Genomic DNA, 22,738 nt, shown 5'->3' on the forward strand with positions numbered 1-22,738 from the left:
CCTTGCAGGAAGGCTGACTGCAGTGGGTTTTCCCTCAGCTTCCTGCTTTATCTGTGTATTTACCCTCTGGTGACTTCTGAGTCTCATTTCTTCCCTGAATTGCTCCTATTTGCAGCAGGACATGGCTACATTACCCCAGCCACCGCACAGGAAAGCCATCCCGACTGGAAAACCATCCGCACTTGTATGTTTAACTACTTAATCCTGACCAACATGGGGAGACATCCTGCCAGAAACTCTTGCCTATATTTCAGCACGAATGGAAAAATATGTGTAAGGAGGGAAAACACAACCAAACACCCCCTGACGGCAACAGAAGCCCCTCTCTACCAGCACCAGCGACTCCGTTTGGTACTGGTGGCTGCAGAATGTTAGCTGAGATCAGCCCACTCCCACCTGAAATCCCCAAAGCACTGTCTGTCCCGGCAGATAAATGGATTTATTTGTATGGAGAGTGTCAGAGAGAACCAAAAGGCAGCCAGGGCCCTGCAGGGCTCACAGTGATCTCTATCTATGCAAGGCTGGAGGAGCCCAGTTTGAATCCAGACCCTCTCAGTTCAAGACAGGTTTTTAAAGACAATTTTGGGGTTTCCAGGGCTTTGGGGTTTTTTTCAAGCTGCCCCTCACCTCAGTCCCTGAGCACTGGCTGTTTCCATGGTTGTTTATGGCAGTGAGAAGAGCAAAGAAAAGAGATTTTCCAAGGTGGGTTTGAGTGGAAAGTTATTGAGGCAGCTCTGAGGAGATGGGAACCGACCCAAAGACACACCAGTAAGGAAGAGGAAGTACAATTATGTGGGAAACTGGGCTGAAATGAGTTGAGGCAAGGATCCAGGCAAAATTTAAGGTCTCCCTAGGTCAGACAGTCACAGGAATCAAAGCGCCCTGAGTAACTCTGGGAGAGGCGACCCAAATGACCTGCCGTGTTATTTATCCCAGCGTGACGCCGCTGCTTTCACATCCCAGTGAAGTCACGCCCAAAGCAGAGCTACCACAGCCTGGAAGCAGCCCCAAGTGTGACATGGGTGGCAGCAGTGACCTCCAGCCCTGTGTCCCAGTGAACCCAAGCCCTCTGCAGTGACTGAGCCTGGCCAGAGCACAGAGCCCCCCGTGCCAGGCGGGATGTGCTCCCTGCCATGCGCAGACCACCGGCCCTGCAGTAGTTTCACGCTCCACTTCACCTGGGGAAGTGGGTTTGAAAATGAAATTAAGCATCCATATCAGTTTCCCTGATGCTCAAGATAGCACAGAGTCACATTTTCCATGAGAAACCTCAATTCCACAGGAAAGCAAGGGAGCAGTCTTGGTCTAAATGACAAGTCCAATCCAGTACCGCAAGTTAATGCCATAAGAGAGAGAAAAAAAAAACCCCAACAAAACAGCAACCCTCAACCACAGGACCTCACAACATTCATGTCAGCCATAAAATACCACAGCATTGAGATACTCCAGAGAGGTGATCCAAGAACCTAATTCAATAGAAATGCACTCGCTTGCCAGTGGGAATTAATGCTGCAACAGACGTTGCTGCTTCGGTGAACCTTTTTGATAAAAGGCCATTTGGCAAAGCTCAGAAATTTGCTTAAAATAAATATATGTATTTATTCAATAACATATCAAAAAAAAAAGTTTTTCTTTTTTTTTTAAAAAAAGTCATAAACCTTGGGCCTCCCTTTGTTTGAAACCAGTTTTTGGGCAAACTGTGTGTCGATCAGAGTTATATATAGTCTAATTGCATTACAGGGCCCAGCACGAAATGCCACGGGAATTATTCACTGATCACAACTCAGGTTCAAGAGGTACATGGATTTCCAGCATGACCTGAAGCCAGAGCACCTTAAACCCTGGCACCTTCACACCTCTGAGCAGACAGAGTGAGGTGACAAAGAGACTGGTCCTCTGGATGGCTTGTCCCAAGAATTATGGCTCAAGGGATACCAATGCCTGAGGAAATTCTGCAGCAGTTTCCACCCTTAATCCAGAAGATCTTGCCAGTGGCACTGGACAGGGGTGGGAATGTAGGGACAAGCAAGCATTTGGGTCAGGATCTTCAGAAATAACGAAGTTAGGCACCTTTCTGCTTTTAGCAAGCTGTGAATCAGGTGAGAGCTGAAAAAAGGACAAGATTCCTACAGAAGTGAAACACTGACTTCCTAAACTCTCCTGCTTATTGCCAGCTTTTAGGAGCACCAGGATCAATACCAGAGAGTCAGGAGAAAGAGGCCACAAAGCTGTGGAGCTCTAGCAGAACAATCTGCCCACAAGAACCTGTTCTTGCCAGCTGCAGCCCAGAGCAGTGGCTGAGCACATCTCAGTGCCTGCACTGGGAGCCCTGCCCTGCCCTGCCCTGCCCTGTCCCCAGCCTTCATTGGCCTTTTCTTCCTCAGTTATTCCTCTGTCCTAGACGTGCTCCCAGCAAACAGTCTCTAAGCAGCAGATGAAATTCAATAACCGGAATTATTAGTCACAGACTCGTCTCTGTCCCCAACATCCAGGAATTACTCTGTCCAAAAAGCCTCCTCTCCAAGGCACCCATGCAGCCTGCAGCCCATGTGGAGCATCCAGGGCACACTGAGGTGTCTGAATCCATCACACACACCCAAGAGGAGGGTTTTATCCTCACTGATTCTTCACAGCCTCTTTCTTTTCCCCTAGCAAATCTGTTACCTGCTTTTACCAATTTTTCTCCCTTGACCTGACTGGAAAAGCACCTGAATGAGATTTCAAGGAGCACCTCCAATTTGCAGTCACCCTCCCAGGACCCTGAAGTGTCACGATTCTCACGTCTGTTGTGAAAAAGGCGATGTTAAGCATCCCAAATCATCATCACTACTGGAATCCCTGCCTTCAGCATCTCACTGTAACCCACTGCAGCTCTGAACCAACACACTGCTTGATGCAGCCACACTCACCATAAGCTCTGGGTATGTTGGCCGTTCTTTGGAATTCTTCTTCAAGCTTTAATGGAGAAAAAAAAGAAAAAAAAGATTAAAAGTTACATTCTGTCTGCAATTTAAGCCATAAAATTGTACCATGACAAAAAACAAGATTTGAAGTCCCTGTAGAATAAGTTCAGCTACTCATCCATGCTGAGCAAACTTAAACCTTGAGGACACCTCAGCCAACGTGATCCAAGGCCAGTCAGATCAAGGAACACAGGGCTGGGTACACAAATGCTGTGAGCTCAAGGTCCAACAGGACCTGGAGACACCACAAACACCAGTTAAGACACTGCCTGTTGCTGGGGGTCAGGCACAGCTGGGTTTTTGGGTGCCCTGCAGTAGGCCAGTGACTAAGGGAATGGGTAGAGCCTCCAACCCCTGACTGGGAGCAGTGACTGAGTGGCTCCAGAGCACGTGTACAACTATTTGTTTATCCCCGTGCCGTTATCAGCGGGGACGGTTCCATGGGACATCCTTTTTTTTTTTTTTTTTTTCTTCTCCTCTCCTACAACAGATGGCTCTGGAGGGTTGTAGCGGGGAGCTATTTTGGTTTCCCTCCAGCAGAAAATAGCTTTTTAAAAAGACAGGACGTAATCTCTACTCACTTCCTGGCAGTGTATTTAGGGGAAAGACACTTGGAGCAACTTGAAAAGATCTTCACACACGTACGCGGCGGTGGCGGGGAAAAGGTGTCACACTGAGCAAAACAAAAGTGAGAACCTCGGCGATGATAAGTCGCTCCTCTGCTGGGATTTGCAGGAGCCCAGAGGAAGCAGGGGACACACACTGAATAGATATTTCCTGCTTGTAGAGGGCTCGTGTTCAGTGTCATGTTGTGAATGGACAGAGGAACCGAAGGGCCGATACGTGCCAATAGCGCCGAACTGAAGGCACGGGATGTGTCACATCCTCTGAGCTCCAGAGCAGCCCAAGCCAAGATGACAAGGTGAATTTCAAGGTTAGGTGTGCCTAGATTTGGTATAATCCTCTTAATTTAGACCCTCTATGAATAAAAACCTTCCTCCTAGGTTATTAATACCAGGAAATCTGGTGACAAGTTACTGAAATCAGTGTAAATTTTCAGGAATTCAGAGTCATACTGGGATCTGATTCTGACTCAGATATCCCAGGAACCTTCCTGCAGTGGATACAGGTGATCAGACTTCACTGCCCCAGGCAGCAGATGGATTAGACACAGAACTAAGCCAGGCTCGATAAACTGAGTGGATGTGACCTGGTTTGGTTTCAGAAGAAATTCTCAGATTCCAGCAACACAAAACTAGTAAAATGTGCAGCCAAACTCCCTGTTCTGAGTCCATGCCACAATGCTGGCATTGACAGATCTTCAGTGATCCTGAAGGGCAGGATTTGCAAGGAGAGGAATCGCCACATGCTCCCCAGAGTGGCCGTGGATGTAACTCCTAAACCAGCCACAGCCTGAGCTGCGGGACACTGGGCTTGCAAGAGCAAATCACTCAGTGAGGAACAGCCTGCCTGGCACCAACAGGCAGCTTGGCAATAACAACCAGCACGGGAGAACAGCAGCTGGTCCAAAACCTCAGCGTGGGCCTTGCGAGAACGGTGGGCATTTTGGGAGGGGGTTTTTTTTCCAAGGCAGCTCCCACCTCTCCAGACACAGAGCAGTGTGGGCATGGCAGGTGATTCCCCAGCACGGGTCGGTGGGGAGCTGAACCACGGGGACATGAAAACATGTTGGGACACGACTCCCAGGAATCTGAAGGCCGGCACTGAGAGTCCCAGGGCAGGAGTGGCTGAAAATCCCCTTCCTGGGTCACGGCAGAGCCAGCCGGGCTCCGGCCCCGACACTGGCACTGGGGAACAGTCTCACATTTCTGTATTTGTCCATGTGCCGTCCTTTCTTGGCCACCACACAAACCCACCATCCACCTGCCAACTTGGCCGGCGGCGCGTGGCACTGCAGCGCCTGGAAAATGCAGCCGCCTCCCCGGCGGTTCCAGGGGAGCTGGAGGGAGCAGCAGTCAGGAGCTGTGGGGCAGCTGCCAGCTCTGTGAACCACGGGCTGAGGGCAGCTCTGAGCCTCCCTGGGCGCTGCAGGGCCTGAGCTCTGTGCAGCTCCAGACAGCAGCGTCTGCTCCAGCCCTGCTCCTGCGCCGCTGCCAAACTCTCCCGCCGCTTCCAGCGCCGAGCCCCGTGGAAAGCAGCACAGCAGCTGGAGGGCCCCGAGGAGCAGGACAGAGTCTGACAGGGGTCACCACGGGGCAAACTCTGCCCTCAGAGCTGTGTCCCCTGGGATTGGGAGCAAGAGGAGGCAGCCACTCCACATCCTGCTCCCCCTTCCAGCCTCGGGGACATGAGGGGGCTGGAGGAGCGCCCTGACTGCACCTGCCTGTGCACACAGGAGCCCTGTGTCCTAAACCCCTTCCTCCTGTGCATCCCCCAGAAGGGACCCAGCCTGTTCCTCGCCACCTCAGGCAGGCAGACCCTCACAGCCACCATCACCGCTGCTCTGCCTGCACACTGCCAGGCCCCCACCCGGCCCAGCGAGGGGGGATGTTCTGCCCAAAAACCAGGTTTGTACCCCCAGGAGCTGCCCGTGGGGACAGGGGCGCAGGAGGCCAACGGGCACGTGTGTCCCCCAGCCTCCCCCCAGCACGGCAGAGGCCGTGGGAAGGTATTTTACCATTGCGAGGTAAAATCGACGAACTCCGCCGAGAACTTCTCCGCTGGGAGCTGCGGCGACGGCTCCTCCACCACCTGCTTGAGCTGCTGGAAGGGCGTCCCCCAGGAGTCGTAGGGAAAGCGCAGGATGGCCAGCTCGATCTGGGGAGACACAGCCCACACCTCAGGACTGGGGCTGGACACCCCACGGCCTGCCCGCCCCGCAGATTTCGGACTCCCGTGTGCCCACCCTGGGGTGTGGGGGTTTTTTTAGGTTCCACACCTAAAAAAAAGGGCTGGATCACCTCTGCTATGGAGATGGGCTGAAAGATGGGGGATTGTTCAGTATGGAGATGGAAAAGCTCCAGGGAGACCACAGAGCCCCTTTCAGTGCCTAAAGGGGGCTGACAAATAGGAGGAAGAGTGACTTTTTACATGGGCAGACAGTGATAGGACAAGGGAGAAAGTTTTAAACTAAAAGAGGAGAGATATAGAAATTAGGTGGAAATTCTCCCCTGTGAGGGTGGGGAGGCCCTGGCACAGGTTGCCCAGAGAAGCTGTGGCTGCCCCATCCCTGGGAGTGTCCAAGGCCACGTTGGATGGGGCTTGGAGCCACCTGGGATAGTGGAAGGTGTCCTTGCTCATGGCAGGGAGGTGGAACAAAATCACCCTTAAGGTCCCTTCCAACCCAAACCACTATGATTTCCTCACCACCCTGGCCACAACATCTTGCTTAATCTCCTCCAGCCAGAGGAGACCCACAGAGCTCCATACCCAATTCCCTGTTACCCCCATGTCTGACATCACCTGGGAAAGAAGTTAAAACCTGCCCCATATTGCACCAGGTAACTGCTGTAAAATGACTTTGTAAGCAGATGGATTCCCCCCAAACACTGGGTGGGAGACACCCCTCATCCCTGCTCTCCTGAGGGGGACTCTGCTGATTGCTGGGAGGGTGTCTTTGTGCTTGGAATCCAACCTGCTCCAGGCGCCAGACGCCTGTGCCTTAGTCCATGCTGCCATCTCCTGGCAGCTGCGGCAGCAAGGACCTGACACAGCAGCTCCATCCTCCTTCTCTTCAACCCTGCAGCACTTTTCCTGCTCCCCCCAGAGCTGTATTCCCGTTCCCAGCCTGCCACCTTCCCAAAGGAAACGGTGCCAGCAGTGTCAGCAGGGCTGTGGGGTCACCCTACCATGGTGATGCCCAGGCTCCAGATGTCGGATTTGACGCTGTACCCCTTCTGGTTCAGCTCCGGGTTAATTCTCTCAGGCTGTGAACAGAGACAGAGCTGGGTGAGGAACAGGGGTGGTCCCACTGCCATGCCCGCTCCCAGATGCTAAGTACTATTGTCCCCACAGGGCAAACACGCCAGAGGGAGCAATTCCAGAGCCTTTCCCAAGGTCACAGGGAGGTGAGGAGGCAGCAGGAAGCTGTGCCCAGGAGGCCCATGAGATCTATCTCCCTCTCTGCCCCTTTCCAAGGGGACTGTGTCCCTTAACTTCAGGGATACATCTTCCCGAAGGAGTTCCCAGGGCACACGCCAGAGGCTGATCCTTCCCCCCACCGAGCTCAGGTTCCTTTGGCTGCTCCCCACGCAGCTTCTCCACGGCTCAACTTACAGCCATGTAGGGTTTGCATCCTGCATCCATGGTTTTAGCAACCGAGTCGACGAGGTAACCGCTAATCCCGAAATCGCACATTTTCACCTGCCCCTGCGTATTGATCAACACGTTAGAGGGCTTTACATCTGCAAGAAGGAACACAGACCACAGTCACTGTCACACGTGGGCGGCTGGGCCAAGCCAAAAACAGCTGAAGAGCTTCCTATCAGCAGAGGGCACCCAAGGAGCCCGTGCAGAGCCCTGACTGAGCCCTGGACATGCCAAAACCGCGCTGGCTGCGGCTGCTGCTCGTTCAGGTGACAACCCCATGGGCCTGTCACGTGTCCTGACAGTGTCCCTTCGCTTGCAGGCTCCCCTCTCCAGTTTGGGGAAGCAGGAGGCAACCCTGCACGTAACCACCACATCCCACTGCATATGGGATGGCCACAGACACCAGGGCAGCTCTGCAGGGCTGGGGGCATCCCCGTGGGATGTCTGCAAAGGGCTGCAGCTCTGGCAAGTCCCCATGGATCCGGCCTCATGCCAGCAAAAGGAAAAAACCACGGAGGCAGCACGAGGAGTGGGCAGGAAAGGGTGAAAGGCAGCAGGGGGTGCAAGGAAGGAGGGAGCTGTAACTAAGACAAGGACCAAGATTTCAGAAATGGGCTCTAATTTTGAGGATGCCAGGCCTGGTGGCAGCGTGAGCAGCAGCAGGAGGTGTGTGGGTGCTCCACACCTTATGGAAATCAGTCTCATCTATTTATTACTGCCAGATTTATCTGCTTCCCATCACGGCCTCACAATCCCTGCTGTGTTCACACTTGCATCACGTTATAATCCCCATCAGAAAGGGAAATTAAGGCACAGAGAGGTGATAGGAAGTGATATCCAGGAGAGCATGGAGTTGCTTTCCTGCACAGCAGGCAATTGCTCCATGAGGATAATCCCAAATAAAGTCCCAACATAGCAGAGGTGACTCCAAAGGGAGCAATCTTTTCCCTGCTGCCACCCAGAAATCACAGGTCTCTTCTCTGTTTCCATGTGATAATCTATTAAATACAAGGCTGAAACACCATCTGAAGGAGGCCACAAGCTGCTTTTGAGTCCTGCTTATTAGAACTGGGTGGTTTACAGCTTGTTAACATCTGCTCTCTAATCAGCACTCTGCAATCAAAACCCTCAGGTATCTGAGATCCTCACCCATCTGTTACTATGCTAAAATAAGACAATTTTCAGTGGCAGTCCAACAAGTAAACGGAAGAACAAGCAGCATTTTCCACCTCCTGTAAATGATACAGAGGACAGAAAATCAACTTCCAGCCACAGGCAGGATGTACCCAGTGTGGCTGCCTGCTCCAGCTCAACTCTGCTGCTTCAGATGTTCCTTCCCAGGCACTCACACACTCCAGGGAGGGCTTTTTTCCTCCTCGTGACAAATTGAAAATGACCCTTTCAAAAAAAAAGGTGTCAAGCAGCAACTTCAAATTTGCTTCTTTCTAAGTGTGCTCATGGCATCTTTGAGATGCTCTAGAGGGGAAAATGTCAGAAGAGCTTAAGGAGGGTATTTATGATTTCACTTGAGGCTATTTTAGCTATCAAACTGTTCTGCTCCACCAGCGCTCATGGAAGCTCAGGGAAGGGGATGAGGATGGGAAGATCACTGAGAGGGGCATCACTCTGGCACGGAGATGCCTCTCTCTGCACATCAGCACAGAACTAGGGGAGAAACCTTGGCCAAGCCTGGTCCAAAGCTCACCAAGGTCAGAAGGAGAAGCCTGGCTGAATTTCACAGAGGTGTTGAAGCAGAACACGGATTTAAGGAAATGGGGCAACCAGCACAACCAGGCTGGAGTTCACTTCTCCACCTCAGGGAAAAGTTGGGACCAGCAGACCCTTTCCAGCAGCCATTTCCTCTGACTGGGTTTTGCTGCAGGTCATGAGATGCTGGGGAACATTTCTGCTGTCAAAAGCCCATTTTCTCTGGGGTGTTTTGGGAGCCCTTGCCAGTCTGAGAGCAGGGCAGACAGACAGGCAGACCCCAGCGTGGCCAGGGCTGTGTGCCAGGCACTCACCTCGGTGGATCACGGAGAGCTTACTGTGGAGATGTTCTAGTGCTTTCACAATCTGAAACGACAAATCCAGAGTCAATCACAGCTGGCAGCACCTTGGGGAGGAGGAAATGACATCTGGCTTCACCCCAGCAGACCTGCCTGGAGGGTTTCCCACAAGTCCTGCACCCTCCCAGCAGCCCAAGGTGACGGTGGGTACCCAGGGATGTCCCAGGGGCTCCAGGACCAGATCCTGGAAGCCAGCTGTGGCCCATGGGCCATGTTCTTCCTGGTGCAAACAGAGCACGGAGCTTGGGTCATGAAGGACTTGGCTTAGAAGGAAAACCCCCTTTCCCTTCCCTTCTCACCCTGCTAATACTCACAGAGACGGCGATTTTCCCCAGGATGTCCTCGGGAATCGTCAGGCCTTTGTCAATGACATGCTTGTAGAATTTGTCCAGTGAGGTATCCATCAGCTCCATGCAGATCCACACGTCTCCCTGGAGAAGAAAAGTAAGCAGATATCTGCCTACTGGAACCAAGCATCCTTTCCTTTGTTTCTTTCCCTTTGTGTCCTGTGCAAAGCTCTTTGGCACCTGCCCTTTGCTGACCTGTTTGCCTCTTCCCTGTCTTTTAAAACTCATTTAGCAAAACTACTGAGCTTTCTTTTCCCTCCTCTCCAGCTGGAATGAGGTGCTGTCCACATTCCCTGCCATTCAGGGCATTGTTTTTTGCCCCCTTTTTCCCAAAGCAGAGTCCTGGTGATTCAGGAGCCCAGAAAAGTCTCTGTGTCCAGATGGACATTAAACCCCTGGCGCTGGGAGGGATGGGAATTGAGGGTCTGGGAGAAGGGGCAGCAGGGCTCAGCCCCAGCATTCCCTACCTCTCGGAAAAGTGCCCCGTAAAAGGTGACAGTGAAGGGACAATCCACCGTCCTCATGGAGATATCCAGGTCCATCAACAACCTCTTCTGCTCCTGGCTGTTCACCGTGGCTCGGATCCGCTGGAAGACAGGGCGGGTCAGTGGTGGCTGTCAGCGCACCTGGGTGCCACAGGGCTGGCCAGAGAGCCCTCACCCCCACCCCAACCCTTCCAGCACACCCCCTGGGCCCCCTTTTATCACCCCCCTTCAGGCACAGGCACAGCACGAGCCCAGCACCCACGGCAGGAGCACAGGGATCCTCCCACCCCAGCCCAAACCCCAGCGGATTTTGCTCTTCCCTGCAAACACCTCTCTTTGCACCAGCCAAAAGAAACGAGTGTTGGGAGAGCAGGAAGGAGCAGGAAATCAGGTTGTAGGCTGGTGGAAAGCTGGGATTTTGGAGCTGCAGTGGATTCTATTACATCAGCAGACTGGTCTGGAGAGAGGGCTCCAGCCCTGCACCAGAGCATGGAAAATGGGCACTTCCCAGTCTCCCAGGAAGAGATGGGAAATACCTGGAGACTCCCATCTGGGACAAGTGTCCCACCCAGCACACCCCAGCAAAGTCTGTCCACAGCTGAGGACCGAAGAGTTTTCCCTCAGTTTGCTCATAGCTTCCAACTCTGCATCTCTTTTATTCTTATTCAGAAAGGAAACCTGAGGGAAAACTCAGCCAAGCAAAAACTGGTCCTACCCAAACTTACAAATTTTCCCATGACCATTTCCTTAACTTCCAAATTTATGAGTCTAAGATGTTGTTATGAAAACTTTTCATAATAGCACCTCCAAGCCTGCCATGGATCAGGATCCCACTGCAGCAGGCAAAATGTGAAAATCCCAACAAAACTTTCCCCTTCCAAATAGCCTAAAAAAAGTCCCAGATGGAGAAAATTCTCTTATGCAATTAAATTTGCTCTTCTTTACAAAGAGTGTAGTCCTGAATCTGAGGGCAAGGCTGCATCAGAAAAAAAAAAAAGTATGTTTAAAAAATTATGGCAAAGAGAATTCTAGGGAAACAGGGATATTGTGGATGAAGGTGAATGATTGATGCACTGCAGTGCTGGAAACACACTGAGCACCATACTTTTAGAACACACTCCTTGGCTGAAAGGCCCAAATCTGCCTGAGCACTCTTAGAGCCCCTCGAGCTCAAAACTGTCCTGGGCTTTTTTTTTTTCAGACCATCATGAGGAGTGCTCTTCCATGCTGTCAGAAGGATTTGCTTCCAGGACAGCAAGATCCACCCTTAGTCAGACTCCTGAGGAGAGATGGCCTTCAACATTAGCAAAGGGAAACACTTGGGATGAGGGCTTTAAACTTAGCAAAGGAACTGCAGAGAGCAAAACACCGTTAGAGAATATTCACAGAAAGAGCATTTCACGAGGAAAGAAGCAAAGCAAAGGCAGTAAATCTCAGAAGAGGCACGTGTGAGAAGAAGTGAGGTAAGAGCTGTGCCCACACACCCCGACAGAGACACAAAGCCCCCCGAGGCTCACTCTACCTTCACTGCCATGATCTGCCCGCTGGGCATGTGCCGCATCTTCTCCACCACCCCGTACGCACCTCGTCCCAGCTCGGAGATGGGCTCCAGGTCATCGGCCTTCACCTCAAAGTTCTGGGGGAGAAAAACCAGCAGGTGGCCACAGCTGTGCAAGGGGAGAAACGCCCCCCAAACCCAGCCCTGCTCGGGACATCCCCTCACCCTGGGAGCCGCCTCCCCAGGACACAGAATCGCAGTCCGCAGGGTCACCGAATCATGGAAGGGTTTGGGTTGGAGGGGACCTTAAAAATCATTGTTTCACCACTTGCCATGGGCAGGGACACCTTCCACTAGCCCAGGTTGCTCAGAGCTCCATCCAGTCTGGCCTTGGACACCTCCAGGAATGGGGCAGCCACAGCTTCTCTCTGGGCCTCCCCACCCTCACAGGAGAGAATTTTTTCCTAATATCCAATCCAAACCCGCTCTCTTTTAGTTTGGATCTATTCCCCCTTGTCCTGTCATTACATGCTCTTGTTTTGTCCCTCCCAGTCACCTTCAGCTAGCAGTACTTTTAGCCTCTCCACCCTCTAAGAGCTGGGATGGAAAACACCACAGCAGCTTCTCCCCTGGGCATCACCTTCAGTCTTATTTTAATTTTTTTTTTCCTTCCACCCTCCTCCCCAAAATAATCATAGAAATATCTCCCAGGTTTTTTAAGGCCTGTAAAAGCTTATTTCTCCAGACCTGCAGATGGGCCAAATACCAGCTGAGTGTGCCCCATCTTCAAACCACAGAGGATTTATTTTGTCTACCATCTCTTTCTCCTGGCCTTACCCAGAGGATGACCTTGCTTGGACCCTGCATCCCAACCTGCCCTTCTCCCTTTCTGCCTCAGTATTGTGCAGCCGCTCTATTGTTATTATTATTATTATTATTATTATTATTATTATTGGATGTTTAAAACATGCCTTTGCCACTAAACCCAGCCATTCTATTTGCTGAAGGCACAACCACATCAGTCAGTCACCCTCCAGAAGCAGTGGGTGAGGGTGAATGGATTCACAGGGAATAATCCCACACGGCTTTTTGCCGGCACAGCAGAAAAATTCCTGCAGCCTGCAGTGGCTGGGGATGCCACAGGGAGCAGGGATGCACTGTGGGAATGTGCACAAGGAGCCCTGCCTAACATTCTGGAGTAACAGCAGAGATTTAAGCATCTCTGACACTGCTCCTGCTGCTCATGAGGACCCTTCTCCAAAAAGAGCACTTGAAGTGCTCTCTGCAAACCAGCAGCAAAGTTCAAAGGGAGAGGAGGGAAAGTGGCTTTCCCTTGGGATGAGGGTGAGTAGAGAAAGGCTGGTGGAAGAGGCAGCCCATGTTAAAGGAACCTGGCTGGATAAACAGGTAGCAGATCCATGGGAAATGCAAGCCATGGCATGCCAGTCCCTCTGAACCAGCCACAGATCTGTGCCTGTAACACCCCGAGCTCTGGGGTTCGTGTGTTTGTCTTTGCACCATCCAACACAGGCTCATTGCCCCTGTGCACAGAGCCTTTTTGGAGCACTGGAGCCTCTTCTCATCCCTGGGACTGCAGGGGAGAAGGGATTTTCTTGGAGCATCGCTTGCTCTAGCAGCAGGCAGCGTTTTCTCTGCCTCTGTGCTGCACCATTTTGCTCCAGAAGCATTTCACACTGTTTCCACCTTCCAGCCCCTGCTCCATGCCAGGGAAAATACAAAACGAAGGAGAAGCAATCCGAAGATAGATATTATAAAACACTATTGGGTTAGCATTTCACTTCATAAATTAACTCACTGACACCAAGGCCTACCTTCTGCACCTAATAAATTTGTTGTCCAGCTTTAAAATGCTTTTATGGATTCTGTTCTGCCCTTTTTTTTTTTTCCTATCAAAATAACTGGCCTGGGTTTTGGTTTTTTCCCTGCTGTTTTTTTTCAGACCATCAGGTGGACTGCCTTCCATGCTGTCAGAAGGATTTGCTTCCAGGACAGGAAGATCTACCCTGAGTTAAGACTCCTGAGGAGAGATGGCCTTCAATATTAGCAAAGGGAAATACTTTGGATGAGGGCTTTAAATCAGCAAAGGAACTGCAGAGGAGAGTAAAACGCTCTGTTAGCAACCCCCTCGCTTTGTAATCGTTATTTCCAGGGGATTAGCTGCACCTTGCTGCAGCAGGGAAGGAATTTCCAGGGTGGAAAATATGAAGGGAACCCACGTGCCATGGGAGGCAGAGGGGGAGTGTTTGGGGCATGTTCAGCAGAGCAGTGCCAGCCAGTAGGTCCCACTGCAGCCGGCCAAGGGGCCACACTGGTGTCCCACACACAGAGCCCTTGCTGCAGGAGCTCAAACATCAGATGCCAGTCAGATATTTATGGCTGGAGGTGGCTGTCAGGGCTTACAAGCCCCCAGAACTCCCAGGTTGGCTCTTCTCAGCTTTTATTTATCCAGCAAATGCCTTCCATTTCAAGCAAAACGGGCTGTGTTGTTTTTGATAGCTGGTATTTATTAATCTACTCTCTTTGGGGGAGGCTGAAGTGATGGTCACCTGTCCCCAGGGGTCCCTCAGCCTTACCTCCTCGCCAATAGAGATGCAGGCTTTGGAGTCTAGATCTCTGGGTGGCCTGAAGAAAAGAAAAAGGGGAAAAGATGTGAAATGTGCCTTAAAAAGATCACTTTCCCTCAGTGAATTGTTAATAACCCCCGTGGTCCCTCAGGCCATCCCCTCACACCTCCATCCAGCAGCCCTGGAAGTCCTGAGCAGCCTCAGTGTCCTGGCTTTACAGGATCAACAGATACAGCCAAGACCCACAAAGTCACCCCAAAAAGGGCTCAGGAAGGAACTGCTGGAATTGGCATTTCTCACATCCAGCCTCCTCGTGCAGGAACCCAGAGAGATTCACTGTGAAAGGCAAGGCAGCTGGCAAGCACCAAATCTCTGCCAGCCTGTATGAAAAATGGATTAAATGGGCACAAAGGCCTAAACCCACTGCAAATTATTACCTCAGCCACACAGCACATGCCAACAGGCTAAAAAAAGTGAGACATGGGGATGTGATGGGTGCAGGTGGTGGGCTGAGATCCCCTGGTTGTACCTGAGAAACACAAGGGCTGTGAATGTATTATCACACTATCATGGAATGGTTTGGGTTGGAAGGGACCTTAAAGCTCATCCAGTGCCACCCCCTGCCATGGGCAGGGACACCTTCCACTGTCCCAGGTTGCTCCAAGCCCCATCCAGCCCGGCCTGGGACAGTTGCAGGCTCCAGCAAAGGCTGGAAGCAACTGGGCTTTGTGGTTTTCTCTTCATTCTGCCTTTAGTGTTTGCAGACTTACGTGGAGCTTGTCTGTGGTTGCTCAAATGCTTCTTTAGGAATTTTCAGCCCAGGGTTTCTCTTCTTGCCTGTGAAACAAGAAAGAGGCAGAGTTAAAGAAAGGTGCTTTTGTTGTTGTTGTTGTTATGATTTGTTTGGGGTTAATTTGCAAAACACAGCTTGTCTATATTTGTTGACCTTATTTAACATAAATGCCTGGCCAGGCTGGTGGTGTAGACTCAGGGCACAGAGTTCAAACATAAAGTGCCTTTGTTCAGTAAGTCTTCATTTAGACCTGCAAGGTCTGGCTGCCAACTTGGTACAGAAAACAGGCAAGAGCTCTGGCAAAGGCAGAAAATGCAAAGGGAAAGGTATTTCTCCTCCTACCCACGCAGGATCCCTTAAAATGTTTCTTAGATTTTAAACCATTCCAGATACATAACTGCAAACCCTGGCAGCATTAAAAATCTCTTTCAAAATTGAATCTGAAAGTCCAGGTTCTGATTCTGTTTAACTGGATGTTTCATCTCCTGGTCATTAAAGTTGTGCAAACCCAGCAAAAATAAAGCAGAATTAAGTTTGCAGGCTTCAAAGCCGTTTGTTTCTGTTCACACTGACCAGCCAAGCCTTTCTGAGCTGGATGCAGCTCAAGCTCTGAAGGAGTTCAACTGCAGCTCTCCTGTAAAGGGGGTCCAAGCCGGCACACACAGAGCCAGGCAGGGCAGAGAAACACAAGAAGCTTTTTATGACTACACATATACAGCCACATTTCAGCAAGGAGGTTGGAATTCATGGATAAAATAACCTGGGAACATAAGTCATGTCACCAAAACCCCAAGGTAAACATCTGGCTGTGTAAGAAAATCCCTGGTCCACCCCCCTCCCAAAAAGGCACAGCATCTAATTTAGGTGTTTGGCATTTCCAACCTAACAATTTATATCAGTTGCTGTCTTTCTTTTAAGCAGGACTTTTACCCTCTGTTCCCAGCACTCCCTCTCAAACTTCACCTATCCCTGCTTCAATTTGTTTTTCCTTTTGACACGAACTGATGTCAATAGATGCCTGTGAATCCCAGTGCCAGAGGGCTGCTGGATCAAAGTGCAGGCACCCAGGATGGAAAATGACCTTTATGAATCAATTAGTCAATTCAGATTGCCATTATTATTATTTCTTTTTTTAATTTTTTTTTCCTTGCCTGCTCCAAAAGACGGAATCAGGCTCACTCCTTTTGGCAAAGAGTCATTCCAGGATGGGACAGGATGGAAGAACCCAGCTGACACCTCACGGGAGAAGAATTTATTGGAAACCCCTGTGCACACTCACTATCAAGATTAGAAATCAACAGAGCTGTGAATTTACATAAGGGGAGAAAACGAAAAAAAAGCTAATTCTCTGCTCCCAGGAGCTTCCAACCTAACACAGAAAAGGCAAAATAAAAGCAGCAAGGTCACTCAGAAGCACGAAGAACAGCCCTGTCTTCCCAAGAGGTAAAAGCTGGTCTGTGAGGAAGTAAAAACAGTGCTAAAACCCAGTGGAGGAATTCCTGCAGTTCTGTGCCCCTTCTCCTTCTAGTTTTCTTAGCTGTGCTCCACAGGCATCCAGAAGGCACAACTGAGGAGCAAGCCCTGCTGTGTTGGATGCTCTGGATTCCATCCCTTGCCCAAGCTGTGCCAGGTGCCCCTCGGATCCATCGGGATGCTAAATGGGTAACAGTGCTCTGGATGTTGGTGTGTCAGCTAAAAAAGGAATCCCAAAAACACAGGTCTGGCAGGGCAGGCAAACAAACCCCCCCTGTTTCTCTGGCAATTTCCAAGCCTGCTATCCCAGTGGAGTCTCTGCCTCCAGGAACCCGCCTGCATCCCCAAGCAAACAAGACAACCACAGGCACAAGAAAAGCATCTTCCTCCTGATTTTGTGTGTGGAAATCCAGACACAAACATCCACCCAGGTGCCCAGAGAGGTAGGAACTGCCTCTTCAGAGCTGAACTCTCCCTCCTAACACTCACCAGCTGCAAGGACCAGCCCTCCCCTCTGCTATGGTTGCATTGGCACCACCAAAATCAAAGGAGAAACAGGCACAAATTTGCTCTATTATTGCCTTTCTTCTCTTTTTCCCTTCTTCGTTTTGCTTGCACCACCCCATGTGCTGCACCTGAACCTCAGGAACCCGCTCTGGGGCAGCTCTGGGAGGGTGAAAACGAACCCACTGGAAATTACCCTAATTTGAACTGGAACCAGAACAGGTTGTGCAGCGTTTAATCTTATCGTGGCTCACAAGTGGTGTCAGCAGAACTAGGTAGCCAAGTGCCAAACCCAAATAAATATTAAGAGCCTTCCGCCTTCTGGTGAAATAAAATCTGCACTTTGGGGAGTTTATTTTCCTTGTCTCTTCTTCACAGAATACAATATTTTGAAGCTTTGCCATTTTTTTGAGGCACAATCTGTCGGTGCGCTAGAGCTGCCAAGACACAGGCACAGTTTAACATTCTTCTGGGGTTTTCTTTTCAAGAAAGAAGAGAGAGACAACAGTAGCAAGAATAGAACATGGATTTCAGGATGGCACCGGGAGAAGGGACTGCAAATGGGAATTGCTGGATCTGGGACTGGCACCTGCAGTACCCATGGGAGGAGGAGGGGGAACGTGGTGACTCCACTCACTGTGGGGTTCTTTAATGAATCCTGGGCTGAAATCAGGCAATTTCAAACCTCCCAACTGGATCAGGCCAAGTTTCTGAGCTCCTTTTGTTCCAACATGCAAAGCACTCGTCTCTCCAAGCCTCTGGGGCCAGCGGCTAAGAGTGGTTTGCAGGAAGCATCAGCAATCCCTGACACTGCCTTAAAACCAGGAACATGGAGCAGAGCCAGGGCTGCCATCCCAGAAGGCTGTAGTGGGGTGCAGGAATTGGGATCCCCCTTATCCCAGCCCCCAGGTCCCCATTGCACAGGAGCTGCTCCAAAACTCAACAGTCCAGGTCACACGTCCTTCAAAGAGCTTCCCCCAAAACAAGGCTGCTTAAAGGGTTTAGGGTTGTTTTCTTCAAGGGAAAAAAAAATAACTGGAAGTCCCAAGATCAGTTCTGTTCAATAGGAACTGCCAAGCAAGTGTCTCGCTGTCAAAATAAAATCCCCCAGTTTGCCACAGCTTTGAGAGATGACGCCGTATTAAACTGCAGTTTGCAGAGAAAATCATCTGCACAGGAGCTCAGAACGTGGAGGCAGCTTAATAACATACAAAATTGGATGTTACCTGTTCCATCCACCAGAAAACCAGTGTTTTCCACAGCGTTTTTATGAATCATTACTATTTTTAGCTTTGTTTCCCGAAGAAAATCACCCCGTGTGTTTATCTGACGGTCTGTGTCCCTTGTGGTAAGTGTAAATCCACTGGCCCATTTCCAGCCTCACCTGACAGAGAAACTGAGCTTTGGGAGACTGCAAATCTGATGAAAACAGGTGACTGATTAAATAAAGAAGTCCCCACTTCAGAGACAGGCTGAAGCACAAAAGCCACCCATGGCAGGCACCGGCCATCCACACCCAAGCTGTGCAGAAGCCCTGAGTGCCTCAGACACCAGAACAACAGCACAAGGTTTGCTCCTGAGGCCCAAACCAGGGTCTGAGCATGGGGTTCCCTGCAATTCCTCGGGATTTGCAGTAAGGAAAGCCCCAGTGAGCCATCACACACACAGCACAAACTCTACACGTGGCTCCTGCTGCAAAAGGTTCCCAGTGCTGGGGGATCAGCAGATGGGATTGTGCATCTGCTCCCCAGCACTCAAAAACCCACGAGCTTTCTGTGGAAACAACCCCTGGAGCCTTGCTGGTCCCTGAGCCTTCGAGCTAAAGCTCATTTGAGAGCTCTCCCTGCAATTTGCCACACGGAGACATCCACAAGCACTTGACTCAAGAGCCTAATTTTAAGAATAGCTGAGGAGGGAAAAAACCAGCCTGGCTTGGAGAGATGCTGAGAGACATCTCCAGAACCCAGCTTGGATTCAGCAAAACATCCAGAGTATCTGCAATGTTAAGCACCAGCTTCAATTTACTGTCTTTTAGCAGAAAAATCACCCACAGTACGTATCGAACCAACCGGGGCTGGAAAAGCTGCCACCTTCACAAAGCCCCCGTCCTTTCCTGCAAATGCACTGCTCAAGGCAGCTGGAATAGTCTCAGGATGAGAGAAAAACAGCCTCTGGTTCTGCCAGGGCAGGTTTAGATTAGATTTAGGATGAACTTCTTCACCAAAAGGTTGGGCAGCACTGGAACAGGCTGCCCAGGGAAGTGCTGGAATCGCCACCCCTGGAAGCGTTCAAAGTGTTCAAGTGGAGGTGGCACTCGGGGGACGTGGTTTAGTGGTGGGCTTGGCAGTGCTGGGTTAATGTTTGGTCTTGATGATCTCGGAGAGCTTTCCCAACCTTAATGATTCCACGATTCCATGACTGTAATTCCAGCAGTTGGCTGCAGCATCACCGCAACCTCCCATGCCTCAGCAGTGACCCCTGCATAGCTCAGACCATCCCAACTGAGCCAACACCGAGAACCAAATGAGGTCTGAAAGCAAAAATCCTAATAGGAAAAAGAAACCCTGACTTAAAGAAAACACATTAAATACTTCCCTGTGAAGGTCTTAAACCCAATTCCTCAGGGAGGGGAGAAAAATACACTGCCAGTGGGTTCATTAACCTCTTCCCACCAGCACTGACAGGGCACGGAGATGGATGTCGTTAACCCCCCTCAACTAGGGCACCGTTAAATATCAGTATTGAAAAAGGAAACTTCAAAGTTTCGCAGGGAAAGGGTAGGAAGCAGAACAGAGAATAACAAAGAAAGGGAAGACAGAGGAATTCACTGCCCACATAGGCTGTAACAGAAAACAAACTTCGACTTCTGAAGGAAAATCCCATTCCCCTGTCTCCTGACATTTCACTGCAGTCAAAAACTTTTTCATGATTTAATCCAAAGTAAATGGTTCCTTGCCACAAAAAGCTCCTATTTCCATCAAAGGATATTAACTAGTTCTGTCTTCACCACAATTTATCATTAAAGCTGTGTTCAATAGCCATGTAGCAACATTTCCTTTCAAATAACACTCTTTAGCACAGAATTTGCTGGTAACATTTCACAGGCGGGAAATGCCTCTTTCTCCCACCTTTTCAGGAGATAAAAGTGGTTCATTTACTATTCCTGTCTTTCCTAAGGATTTTTTTTGTCTGATTTCTTGGAAGTTTTTGAAAGCCAAATGGTCTGGTTTTCTCCTATCAGCTGCACTCACTGTGTATGCAAACCCTCATCTCCAGCACGAGGGAAAAATGGACTTGCCCATCTCCTTCAGTCCTCAGCCACCTGCCCCAGCACCAGCTTGTCACCACTCCCCAGTTCTCAAGGAAAAAGCCCATTAATCCTGCCCAGGTCTTTCCACCAAGGAATCCCACAAGTGGGGACATCCCAGGAGCAGGAAGGCCATGAGCATTCCTGGTGTCCCCATACTCAAACACTCACCACCTCCAGACTAAACAAGAGCCACCAAGCAAAGACTCCTGAGGCTCCCAGCCAAACTGCTGCTTAAAAATGAAAATACACAGAGATAACAAAGCACATTTGGAACGAGTTGGGTCCACGCTGCTGTACCTGGACTCGTTCTCACAACCTGGCTCTGTTCCACCTGTAATGGGAATTAAGTCCTCAAAGAGAACAAATGGGGAGAAATTCCTGAACCAGCCACAGTGGTTGGTGAGTGGCTGGTGAGTGGCTGGAGCTGCACCCACCATCCAGTTTGGAAATGCAGAGCTTTAGCCAAGCCCTAATTTCTGGAGAAAACCAAAATCCAGGTGTTAACGTAAGCACCAATAATATGGAAAAATGGGTCTGAAAATCTGTTTTCCAAGCCCTCATGAAGCCACAGGAAAAGAATTTAATATGCAAGCAACGCTTAAAAGCTGCTGCAGTTTCAACCAAAGGCCAAGGGAAGGGATGAGGTGGGTACTGTGCTTTATTTGTCTCCTTGAAATAAACTGAGCTGCTTCCCTGTTACTACGTGGCCAAGTGCCACTGGCTGCTCTTCCATCACTGCCACGAGAAACTGGATTGGAGGCAAATGGAGACGCTCCAACAAGGATGATGGTATGTCCTCTGTGCAGGACAGGGACATTTCCCACACTTCCTCTATCTGTGTCTTTCCCTCCTGGTTGTTTGCAATAACTCCTTGGAAACGGCAAATTTGAAATCTGTTTCCCTAACAACTCATGTCAGGGCTGTCTGGGGAACGGAGCTGAGCCTGCCACGGGCGAGGTGGCTCCAGCTCCAGGCTTTCCTCCTCTCGTTTCGGTGCCATGGAGCTGCTGGGTCAATTGGTGCCACATCCATGTCTGGCTTAAAGCATTATTTATTTTCCCGTTTTTCCCCCAGGAACCACTTTTTGGGTCAGGAAGAGGGAAAGGCAAGAGGGAGAGCACTTCTATGCCTGTGGTGGGTTTTGCCAACGCGTTTCAGAACGGCACAGTCACAGGAAACCCTGAAACCCTGGCACAACACGCGAGCAGATCGTGCTGCATTCACGGCCCACTTTGATTCTCAAGGCTCTTAAAGATGAGAAGAGCACAGCAAGCCAAGGCCTGGGCACAGCTCACCCAGTGACCACGTACCAGCTGATCCCAAACGACTTGATACCACTTACACCCACGTTAAAGTGCTGAGAATGCAACTCACTGTCCTGCCCTGAGGGTGGCCGTGCCCCAGCACCCAGGGGCTGTCCATGTCCCAGGCGGCTGTCCATGTCCCAACACCCAGACATGCCCCAAACATGCCCCAGGCACCCAGCTGTGCCCCAGCTGTGCCCCAGCACCCAGCCGTGCCAGCGCCTTGCCCTGGGGTTTCTCCATCGCAGGGCCCAACTTGCTCCTCTGACTCAACCCTGCAACCTGTAATAAACCCAGGGCAGGAGAGGCCTCAAACCAAAATAGCAGGGCAGCACAGGGAGCGGTGGAGGTGCACCCAGTGCACCGGTGGCAGAGGTTGAGCAATGCCAGGGTTATTTGTGTCTCTGCTGCAGGAGCTGCTCCCAGCTCGACGCGGGTCAGCTCCGCCGAGGCACAAACACGGCCGAGACAAAGATCTGCAGCTCTGCTGCGAGCTGGAATCACAAGGTCAGCCCTTGGTGCCTGCCTCGGGCTGGCCTCCAGCAGGAGACACTCCTGTGGGGCAGCTCTGAGCAGCACAAAACGCTGGATACAAGGCGAAGCACAAAGCTCTGCAACACGGGCTCCAGGAGACTAATCCCTGGATCCTGCAGTGCAGACACACAGAGAAATGTCACCAAACCCTGCAAATATCAGAACCTATCTGCCCCTCTTTCAGTAAGCTCTCTATTTCAGTAATTCAATTTTGAAGGTAATTTCCTGATTCAGGCTAATCTCTCTTACTCTGCCCATTTTCCTCTTAGCAAAACCCTGCAAAAGGGCTGCAGGCTGCTGGGTTATTCATGTCAGCACAGAAACCAGAGGGATGCAATTTCTTCTTATCTATCTGCACATTTTGGTTAAGGGAGTCTGTCTGTCACTCTGATAAGAGTGCACCTCCAAATTTTAGAAGACCTTCTGAGAGAGGAGCGGAAGAGACACTTTGATAGAGATTAGACATGAGAGCCTGTGCTACGACAAGCACTGAACACGGGGCTGCAGGGACTCTGGGGAGGGGGCAGGGAGCTGATAACAGCTTTTGGGCGCTTGTGTACCCTCCTGGAATCCCCCATGAGAGAAACTGAGCCCCTTGGCAGCTCTA

The 22,738-nt window shown here is 50.6% G+C and overlaps 1 protein-coding gene across 1 annotated transcript in view; it reads right to left on the minus strand.

Moving 5' to 3' along the window:
- The window catches only part of MAP2K6 (mitogen-activated protein kinase kinase 6), a 46,001-nt gene that overhangs the window by 8,328 nt on the left and 14,935 nt on the right, over positions 1 to 22,738 (minus strand). The window contains exons 2-11 of the mRNA XM_050319228.1: positions 14,984 to 15,050; positions 14,223 to 14,271; positions 11,653 to 11,766; positions 10,113 to 10,232; positions 9,613 to 9,729; positions 9,254 to 9,305; positions 7,200 to 7,327; positions 6,773 to 6,850; positions 5,602 to 5,741; positions 2,910 to 2,955 (exon numbers count right to left, since the gene is read on the minus strand). Coding sequence (XP_050175185.1) covers positions 2,910 to 2,955; positions 5,602 to 5,741; positions 6,773 to 6,850; positions 7,200 to 7,327; positions 9,254 to 9,305; positions 9,613 to 9,729; positions 10,113 to 10,232; positions 11,653 to 11,766; positions 14,223 to 14,271; positions 14,984 to 15,050 — 911 coding nt within the window. The remainder of the gene's footprint in view (positions 1 to 2,909; positions 2,956 to 5,601; positions 5,742 to 6,772; positions 6,851 to 7,199; positions 7,328 to 9,253; positions 9,306 to 9,612; positions 9,730 to 10,112; positions 10,233 to 11,652; positions 11,767 to 14,222; positions 14,272 to 14,983; positions 15,051 to 22,738) is intronic.

This window comes from Myiozetetes cayanensis, unplaced genomic scaffold, assembly GCF_022539395.1.
Source record: "Myiozetetes cayanensis isolate MyiCay16 unplaced genomic scaffold, myiCay2020 scf22, whole genome shotgun sequence".
Lineage (NCBI taxonomy): Eukaryota > Metazoa > Chordata > Aves > Passeriformes > Tyrannidae > Myiozetetes > Myiozetetes cayanensis.